We start from the raw sequence: 10,654 nt of genomic DNA on the forward strand, positions 1-10,654 counted from the left end.
GCTTCTGGATTTACTTTGGGATCAAATTAATCAGCTTCCAAAATTAATCAGATCATAATAACTATATACCTGGATTATAAAAAAAAAGATGATTGTTGTAAGATCATTGACATAATTAGGGATATAAATGATCCAAATATTCATGAGTAGATTTGATATTAGACTTTATAAAAATTTATCAATGATTTAATTTATTTTAGATTCAATTTGACTTAAACTCAATTACCTTATAAAATAAGGTTGAACAAAATAAAGTTTAACTAGTTTACAACCAAAAATAACTAGAGGGAGAGTGAATTGTCAAAAAAATAATAAAAAATAAAATAAATCCATTTGTTATGGCATACAAGGCTTAACAAAGTTAGACATATGAAATGGAAAAATAATATGGTTTACACTGAGTCAAACTCAAACCCTTTTCAATTGATTCAATTCAAACAAAGAGTTTCTTATTTTTAACAGCCCATTATCTAGTCAATTTAATTCACTACTTTCAACAGACTGCATTCACTAAATAAAATACTGAAAATTGATTTTGATATATCATTTATTTCCTGCAAACATTATAAGCAACCATCATTGAATTGATATGTAACGTGGACTATTGCTTAATTTATTAAATTAATATAAACAATTTATATCGAAAGGTGTGTAAATTAATTAGAATCATCATGGTCTCATGCAAGATCGAATGGAGTGCTAAGTAACATGCACACACTGGCTTTACAGCAACACCACGCCATTGCAGCTAGCGCCTTCATTCCTTGTTCTCTCACCTTTCGGCTCTTGAAATCATTCCTATCAATACTTATTTCATCACGCACATGAGGGCAGAGCACCACGCGCAGTTAAGTGTTTAATGCTCTGTTTAGGGTTTAGGGCAGAGCACCACGCGCAGAAATATATGAAAAAAGAGGGTGTTTGACAATTTTAAAATAGGAGGTGCTTTCTGGGCATTTTTCAAAGGAAAGGGCAACGTTCCATTTTTCGGAGGAGCGGCATTAAAAAAAAACAAAAAAACTTTTCTTTTCTAAAACGGTCATTTTATTCCCAATCCCCCCAACGGACAGTGCAGCGATTTGAAGTCCTCTTCCTCCCAACGGCTCTCTCTAGCGATTTGAGGTGCGAATGCTGCTTGATTTCCTCTTCCCGTCGTGTTGGGAGGTCAAGGTGGCGCTGTCCTCTTCCCTCCTCGTGATCGCTGCCTTCTTAACCTGGGGGAAGAGTTACGCGCACGCAGCCCTCGGTCGAAGGAGCGATCACCCTCCGCCTCGCCGTGGAAATGAAACAACGACGGCCGAGAACACAGAGATTGTTCTTGAATGCGAGGACTGCAAGGAGGTCATGTTCTTGTCATCACATTACTTTGTTAAATGGCTTTTGTGCTTGTTGTTCGATTCTTTCTATTCCGTAGTTTTTCTATTATTTTATTGCTTTCTCTTTTCAATTTCATTGCCCTCATCTTATTGCGACCATCGCTGATCATTTTTGAAAACATATATGCTTGACCTTTCTCGATGCTTTGGGGGTTACTCACCAACCGACCCAGCAGTGATCGATGACAGAATGGTACAAAGAAATCAAAGTAATTGGATTTGGTAGTTCTCCATTGACTTCTCTCTTTACCCCTTTGCATATGTTCCTAAATGGGTGTGCACCTCCAGATGAGCAGGGGCCGGCCTCCCACTCTCTTATGCAGCATTTATTAGCTTAGCTGGGGCCGGCCTATTTCTCGTTCTCGCTCGGGAGCCAAAACGAACACGCCTGCTACCTACTGTACTGGACCTTCGACCAGGCATTCTACCTTTGTCGAATCGGAACCAAGCATTGCGCTCGAACAGTTGAGCGGCTGGAAAGAAAGACGACCTCACCTTCTCGTAAATGGTGTCAGTGAGAGCAATTTGAGTATCCCCCGTTGACCTTCTTTTGTAGATAGAAGAATCAATGAGTGGAAGATTTTTAAAAAGAGAAATATAGTGGTTTTAGGGGATAACTCACCTTATGAGTACATAGGATATAGAGTAGGAACTAAAAGTTCTGAGCCCAGAAAATATGTGTTTAGCTTATTTTACGTTCTGCTTTAAGATTTATTTATTCTTGCACGAGTTACTTTTCAGAAAACCATATCTTTCATATACTAGATTATTTCATTACGATTCTCTTGCAAAATAGTTCTTTATAAAAACATTTATTTTCGTTGCATATTTTAAACTATCTTTCCGCTCTGTTTAAAATATCTGATAAAAAAGTTTAAATTAAAAATATTTTTGATTATCCTGTTCACCACACCTCTAGCGTCTATCTAGATAGAACAGAATGCTCTTTTAGAGGGTTTCATGATTGAATTATTTGGTTATTGTTGTTTTTTCATGCGCCTAATGAGTTTGTTTAAATGTAAAAGTCAAAAAACTACCTTTGTTTCTGATGTAAGCTCACTTGTTTTGTAGAAGCTTCTGTCAGAAGAGGATTCACCATATTCTGCATACTTGGTTAAGGTGATACTAGTTTCATACTGTTACTTCAAAACATTTTTAAAAATTGCCAAAAATCTCATTTTGACCTTTTAATACTGATAGAGATTGACAAACATTTTATCTTCAAATACTAATTAATATATGCTTGTAATTTAGTTGGAATTACTTGCTGGCAAGAACCTATTTGGATCAAACCTTGATGGCACATCAGATGCGTATGCGATCATTACTTGTGGTAGTCAAACAAAATATAGGCAAGTGTTGTCAATTTTGTTAAGCATTTTAATCTTAGCTATGCACATTTTGCTATTCTTGAAAATTTTATGATAAAATAGTCTGAATCTTATTCTCTGCAATTTTTTGTTAACTTACCTGAGATATGTGGCAAATCTATGTTTATGATCTGTTATGATTTACAACAACTAGTAGCACATGAAGGTATACAACTAGGGATGTACCTATCCTCCTGAAATGCCTACTATCTGTTGCTTGTACAAAGAAATACAATTTTTGGCCATTCTCTTTTATGTTCTACCTTTTTTTGGTTAATTTTGATATGCTAACCAAATATAGGCATTTCTCTTCTTTTATAGTTTACCCATAACTATCTTGGCAATGCATGTCAATGGAGATTTTGTTCTTATGAATGATCTGAATATCTCATATAATCTAAGATTCACTGCATAATGTAAAAAAAAAAGGAATACAAAGTATCCCTTGAAACCAAGACTAAAGAATAAAATATCATTTCATTTCAGTCATCAAGAGGATACTTATTATCCGCCCCTAGAACACACTACAATAAGGTTGGTATAGGAAAAATCTACATGTTTCACTTGAGCTGCTTAAAATTGACGTCCGGACTACCATGCAAGATTGAGTGGACAAGATACATAGAGGGTACAGAGGATTCATAGTGGAGGTGGAAGTCGAACAAAAGAAATATACCAATGCTCAGCTATGAATTTTTTATACTAAAATTTAGATTCTCTCACTTTCTCTACTCAATTTGAAAAGAAAGTGATTTCTTTCTCCCTCTCTTTCAATTTGGAAAGAAGTTAAATTCTCTCTCCCACTCTTAATTTGGAAAGAAATTAATCTCTCTCTCTCTCACTTAGCAAAGAAATCATGATGTCTCTCACTCTCACTTTTGAAAGGTATCAATTATTCTCCTAAATGGAAGACAACTGATCCTCGATTTAATTTTATGCATTTTAAAATTTTTTTTAGACAAATGGCTAGAGCTAATCCTTATGGGATTAGTTCCTCCTAGTTTAAACAGTATGGATTAACCTGGGTGTAATTCAACCAAATCTAGTAGTCCTTGAATACATCTAGAGATGAATTTAAACAGTATGAGGGACCGTTGAGATACAAATGACATGAGAGCTTCTCAAGTAACAATTATCAGGAAGTTAAGTTTGATATTATTTTTCATCATTGATACAAATGCTAAAGAAAAAGACTAATGTGAGAAATGCAAAAGAGTTTTATCTAATTGTCCACCTTACTTGCTGCATTGAGTCTCATGATAATAGGATTGTTGTCTCTCATGCAACATTATTTTTTAGTGTCAATTGTCTTTTTACTTTTCCATACCTAAACCACACACGTCGAAGTCATGTTTTATATCTCTTCCACTTGATTATTACTCTTCCACTTGATTGCCAGTTCTTGAAGTTCTAGTCCTCAAAAACACTAGCTCCGATTGCATCTATCATCTACTTTACTCTCCTTCAAAACTTGAAAATCCTAACACCAGCTCCCAAAGTTCAACAACCTAATTGTGCTCTATACTGTTTCATTTCTTGCTCTCCTTTAATAGACGACTTTCATCCAACTTCAAGCAAAGCTAGGAATTTCAACTCGATTCCTATTACACAATGTCACAAGATACTGTTTTAAGCTCACTATTGTCTCCTAGGTAAGTTGTTTAGTGTTTAGAGATGTAATGGAAACATAGTTTAGAACTTAGAGTTTTCAATCTTCCCAAGCCCTAAATCCCTTACTTGTAGGGTTCGCACTAAGTCCTTTTCCTCCATTGCTTTGCAGTCATCTATAGAAACCCTAAATACCAACTTATTAGGCCTCTATCTGCCCATCACTCATTTTTTGCTCAGAAGTCATTAATGGTTTAAATCCTATTGTGCACTATTATAATCCTTGCACCCTTCACACTCTCCCCCTACTCTAATTCCCTCAATCTTTGGCATCCATGTTTATCAATTACTTGTTGCCAAAACTCATTGATAGACTAATAAATCTGAGATTGACTTCTACTGGCCATTGTTGCAGTATGTTCTCTTGCTGTATTAATGACTAAACTTCCTCCAACTGAGACTTTCAGGTTTTTATGATTCACTTATGAATGACTTTTGGCCAAAAATCATTGATGGACTAGGTCTTAAATTAGCTCATTCCTCCCATGTATTACTTGACTACAAGACACCCTTGTATCTTCCCATGTCTAAATTCTGCCATTCTAAGTCCTCTAGACCCATCAGTGATTTTTGGTTAGAGATTATTGATCAACCATAAACCCTCAGATTGGCTCAGTTAGACCACCTTTGTATTCCTTGCACCCTCCTCACTCTCCCCATGCCATAACTCCCTCAATTTGAGACTTCCAATCCATCAACGACTTTTGGACAAAACTTATTGATCAACCTAAAGTCCTTAGATTGCTTATAGTTGCCACTGTTGCATTCTCCTCACTCTCCACATGCTCAAAGTCCCACATTCTATGGCCTTCAAGTCTGTCAATGACTTTGGGTGAAATGTGTTTGATGGACCTCTAGGTTGTAAAATGATGGACCTCTAGGTTGTAAAACCATTTATCTTTACAAATAAATTGATATTACAAATAAACAGATATTATATCGAGTATAATACATGCATGAGAAAATCTTCAAGAGAATTAATGAGAAATGCCGAATGAGTTGCTATGTTGAAACCTTAATCAGTAGTCTTTTTTGAAGAACTAGTCTTCAAAGTTTTTCTTCAACTTTTTACTCAGTTGAAATCCCGTCCGAATTTGTGTTTTGTGAGGGAACAGTTGTGTGTAAAACAGAAAGAGATAAGGTAAGCACGGGCCTCAACGTGACATTTGGGTAACTTAGATATTATATGATTCGGATGCTTTGGAAAAAGAGAATGGGGTGTTGGCCCAAGGGGTATAATCGGAATCAAGTGCGCTATTTGAGAATTCTGAAATTGTGGTGCACCCTCTGGGAATTACCTAACTTTGAGTGTGCCTTTTGCGAAATTATCATATATTAATATTTAAAAAATAGAAACAGTATCGAAACCATATCGGCACAGTGCGATATGATACCACAATCGTATTGTTTCGATCTCGGACTAAAATCTCGGTACGGGTCGAAATTTTAATCCATGCTAGAGAATGTTGCAAAGATAATGGATCTGCATCAAATGGCAAAAGCATGATTATTTCTTCATTGTTGATTGATACTTTTGCAATTATCAATGTTATCAAACCCATATTTCTTAGAAAATTGTCCTATAAAGTAACTTTAGTTGCAGTATCAGAATCATTTTCCCAGTAAAATATTCTTGTTATTTGTAGCAACAGCTATACAAATGTTTCACTGACTATACTACTGGCAAAATCTTGAGTTTGAAAAGGTTTTTTTTATTTCTGGAAAAATTTTGGCAGTTTGATATAAACTTATAGCTAATAGTTCTCACTTATGTACTTCATGGAACCATTTGATGTATGAATAAACTTTTGAAGGCATCAAATTTCCCTCATGCAGCTCAATGAGACCTTGCTCTAGAGATCCGTTGTGGGGAGAGGAGTTCAATTTCTTTGTTGACAAGCTCCCTGTTGAGGTTACTCAAGTTCCCTTTCTGAAATGTCTTTAAGAATAACATCTGAATACTTGATTAAGAATGCTATTATTGTCTCAATAAATCCTGTGTAGCAGATAAGCAATGTCTCTAAGTTTAATGCAAGACTAATTGGAGAAAACAAGTAATCTATGATCCAATACGTAGGCCAATAATTACAAGTACAAAAAATTTTAATTTCGCCAAGAAATTAGTTAGACCAAATTCAGCTATAGTCAATGTTTAAAGTGCATGCCCATTACAGTAACAACCATTTGTTGACCAATGATGTATGGTCCAACATGATGACAAGTGGTCGATACTTTGATCCTTGTATTTCCACTAGTTACATTCCACACAGCATGTTTTACCTAGTAAACCTTAGAAAACATGTTTTATATGTCTATGTTAAATGAAATAGAATTATAAGCAACATTTTACATCATAAACACCAATATAAATATTAAGATGATGACGCTACTCATCTTATTCACTTGACACTCATCTAAAATTCATCCATCTGAAAACCATCATACAAATATTAATATGATGATGCTACTGATATTGATACTGAGTTGCAATTAATTTTGATACATCTTGAAGATATCCCATTAGATAGATCATTTACCTTAGGTTAGAATCCAATGCAAATAAGGCATAACATAACATAATATCAGCAGATTACATTAGATGCCATTCTTACCTTTGATAGTCATATCTGACATAGTACGCACATAATGCCACTCCTTATCATAGGATGTATGTGGACCCCATATATTGTTTGCTGTTAACTGCACACCCCCTCTTCACTTTGCCCTTGGTTGTGAAGTCTCTTCCTTTCATCATCAACTAGAGCTCCCCTCCATCCTCGGTCATCATATATGAGCCCCCTCCACCCTTTGCCATAGACCATGATACACATTCACTCTCCGTCATCTGCGAGAACTCCTCCATGGAGAAGAGGTTATGTCAGAGGTGGAAAATATTTTTCCTTTGTGTGTCAACACTGAAAGAACTTTCATTGTAAAAATTTTATTTGGAAAATGTTTTACATAGAGACAACATTTTATGTGAAAAAAACAGATCCTGAGTTCAAGAATGACAAATTATAAACTCTGTTGAACTTGAGAGTAACATGTAAACATGGACTTTGTATCAATTTTTCATGCAGAACACAACATTATGGACAGTCAGACCTGATTGAGTTTTCCACCCTAATCATCCTGTTTGTGCATGTTATCAAAGTTGTCAGTGTTATTGTTGCCAATACTCATGATCCTGATGTCCAATTGGATTTTACCAAATTCTGACTTCATTGTTGCCACTAACCATAGGGCTTGGTTTACATGGATTGATTACAAGGAAGGGGAGGGGAAGGTGGAGGAAAAGCCACACAAAAATACAAATGAGTGATCCAGGATCCATGCAATTTTGTTAGCCTTTCCCTCCCTCTCCTATTTCAAGTAAACCTAGCCTGGTCTGAAAGATTGATGGATTATTTGTAGTGGGTTGTCATGATAATCTTTAAGGTATGAAAATCATGAGTCTGAAGGCAATGTTGTATGAAATAAACAAATTGGATATGATTGTTTCATGGGTGATTAAGCTTGTTGCAACTCGTCACAGATCAGTATAGCAATTCATGACTGGGATATTGTACGGCAATCTACAATCCTTGGTTCATTGGTTATTCCAATCGAGAGAGAAGGTCAAATTGGAGCAAACTGGTACACTTTAGATAGCAAAACATCTGGCGTAAGTCTTTTTTTTTTTTTTTTGAAATTCTATTATTTTGTTGTTCTTACCTGAATTCCTGTTCTTCCTTCAGGTCTGTCTGTACATCAGTTCATTTAAGCTTCCTTCAGTTTTCTGTAGGTAATCTCCCTTTATAGTTCCTTCCCATGCATGAGATTTAAATTAAAACTTGACATCCACTCTAAGTTTGTTGTGTGATCAGTACATTCTTCCAAATCAGTATGTTACATTATCAACACTGCCTCTTATATGGGCATTTGGATTGGATTGTATTTGATAATTTGAATATTAACATATAGCTGTCTTAACTTAATTGGTGTAATTTTTTTAAATTACTAACACCATTCAAACTTCAACATACAATTTCCTCTTTGCTACCATACAAATCTAAAATGATGCAAGAAGGTTGGGTGATAAGCAACAGTGTGAGAGCACACAATGAAAGAAATTGGGGAAGGGGTTAATGGCAAGGGCTGACAATATGCGGCAAGGGTCCTGATTCAACTTTGTTCAGCCTGAATTAGACCTATTTATGCTCAAATTTGATCCTAAACAAACCAAACAGAACCCTAACCTAAATCCCAATGCCTCAAATTCTCTCCAAGCCAAGCCCCCAAATCTCCAAATTTAATTGTCCTGATATAACCCCAACCTAAGGATTTATCCTAAACTAATTTCCGCTAATGCAAAAAAAGAAGAAGCAAATTGATCAAATGGTAGAGTCAACCATCAATTTTGCATTGATTAAATCACTCTTCTTGAAAGCTTCAATACATAACGGGTGAACCTGAGGTTTAGTAGGGAGATTAGGTTGATGACCATAACATATTTTATAAATAATAATTTAGTCTTGGTAGTCTCTTAGATTTGGGGATTTTGGTTCCCGATTAGAACGACACTTGATTCGTGCCAACAAATATTGATCACTCTAGTGAGGAGAGGAGGGGGAAGAAGAAAGGAGGAAGAGCAAAAGTAAGAAGAGGAAGAGGAGGAGAAATAAGTAAAAGAGGAGAAAGAGGAATATAAGAAGTAGGAGACAGAAGCTTATATGGAGTGGAGAGACATCGCTAACGCAGATAAACATAAGTTGCAAAACACAATTTTGCACTAGAGAAAGGTGAGTCATGACACTTGTGCTGGTGCCAGAGGAGGAAGTTAGAATTTCAGCGAAGGAGGAGGGTTTGACATAAGGGAGTCAATGCAAAGCTTCTTGTGTTGTGACATTTGGCACAGAGGAGAGCATTGCTGCAATGAACAATTCAAAGCTTGTTATATGAGTTCTTAAATTAGGAGTTCGATGCAACAAACTATTTAAAGAAGTAGGAACTTCTCATGAAATGCACTACCAAAGGAATCATTTGACAACGAAGTTGAAAAGGCAGACATTAGGTTCCGCTTTCCATGTTGAGGATTTCATAGCTTCTCGTGTGCTAATCGGTGGATGGAATGAAAAATACCACCTAGGTAGACCAACATGGTTCGAGATTTTAATCCTTGCTCTTTTTTCTCAGTGTAATATTTACAGATTAGGCAATATTTTACTTGTAGACAATCTCATTCAGTATCCATTTTACTTGAGTTTTATACATTCTAGAAAGTACTTATCTCTTAAGCTCCCAAATTTGCTTGCTTAAACATCAAAGACAATGTTCTATATCCACTTTCTTTGCCATTTGATTGTTATAATTTTTATTCTGGTCAAACAGGTAGAAATTGTTGTTAGTAGAAGCTCCAATTGAAGTCAACTGAGATATTTCTTTTCTTTTTTAGGACTTTTAGTAGTTTCATCATAGCAGATGCCCGCAGAAGGAAATCTTCAGAAATTTGCTGTAAATCTGGGCCTCTACAAGCCATATTTAGCCTTCCTCTAGATGAGGCAAGTCTTTCTACTTTATGAGAAATCCTCCTAATACATCACTTTTTCCTCATAATTTATAAGCTTATATAATGATTTTGACATTAATTTTCTTTCAGGTTCTTTCTCATAGTTATTCATGTGCTCTGGAAAGGTCATTTTTGTACCATGGGCGCATGTATGTCTCTACCTGGAACATTTGTTTCCATTCTAATGTTTTTTCCAAGCAAATGAAGGTCTGCAATCCCTTTTCTTAGATGTTTATTTATCCAGTATATAAATTTTGTAGATTGTAGATTTTTATTTGTGAAAATTGTTGTTGCATAGTCAATATATCATAGAGGTTATAACAGAAAAAAATGGATCCATCAATTAATTATTTTTCTTTTTAGTAGACATCAGGCCATAACAAAGCTAATTCACAATTATATAATCCAATGTCAATGAAAAATTTTTGTGGATGGAGAAACATTTTTGTGGATGAGAGGAATTGGTTAATCCAATGTCAATGAAAAATAAAAGCATATGTTTATAGGAAAGAAATTAGGTTAGAGAAATAACTAAATAGGTATTATTGGTTTTTGTACGAGTATGAGTTTTCTTTAGGGTTTTGATTAATAGATTTATAGGAGACCAACTCCATCAATGTGGCTACCAAAAGCAGCCCTCCTCATCTCGACCTATTCTCTCCTCTCCTTTTCCGATGAACTATCTATGAACT

The 10,654-nt window shown here is 35.4% G+C and overlaps 1 protein-coding gene across 1 annotated transcript in view; it reads left to right on the plus strand.

Annotated features, from left to right (window-relative positions):
• Nucleotides 1-1,128: 1,128 nt before the first annotated feature.
• Nucleotides 1,129-10,654, plus strand: part of LOC141837034 (BAG-associated GRAM protein 1-like) — a 30,644-nt gene continuing 21,118 nt past the window's right edge. Inside the window, exons 1-8 of the mRNA XM_074724514.1 lie at nucleotides 1,129-1,341; nucleotides 2,448-2,495; nucleotides 2,631-2,728; nucleotides 6,251-6,326; nucleotides 7,950-8,078; nucleotides 8,152-8,198; nucleotides 9,849-9,954; nucleotides 10,053-10,169. Coding sequence (XP_074580615.1) covers nucleotides 1,129-1,341; nucleotides 2,448-2,495; nucleotides 2,631-2,728; nucleotides 6,251-6,326; nucleotides 7,950-8,078; nucleotides 8,152-8,198; nucleotides 9,849-9,954; nucleotides 10,053-10,169 — 834 coding nt within the window. The remainder of the gene's footprint in view (nucleotides 1,342-2,447; nucleotides 2,496-2,630; nucleotides 2,729-6,250; nucleotides 6,327-7,949; nucleotides 8,079-8,151; nucleotides 8,199-9,848; nucleotides 9,955-10,052; nucleotides 10,170-10,654) is intronic.

This window comes from Curcuma longa, chromosome 11 (genome assembly GCF_044706935.1).
Source record: "Curcuma longa cultivar G26 ecotype Majalengka, Jawa Barat chromosome 11, ITB_CL_G26_1.1, whole genome shotgun sequence".
Classification (NCBI taxonomy): Eukaryota; Viridiplantae; Streptophyta; class Magnoliopsida; order Zingiberales; family Zingiberaceae; genus Curcuma; species Curcuma longa.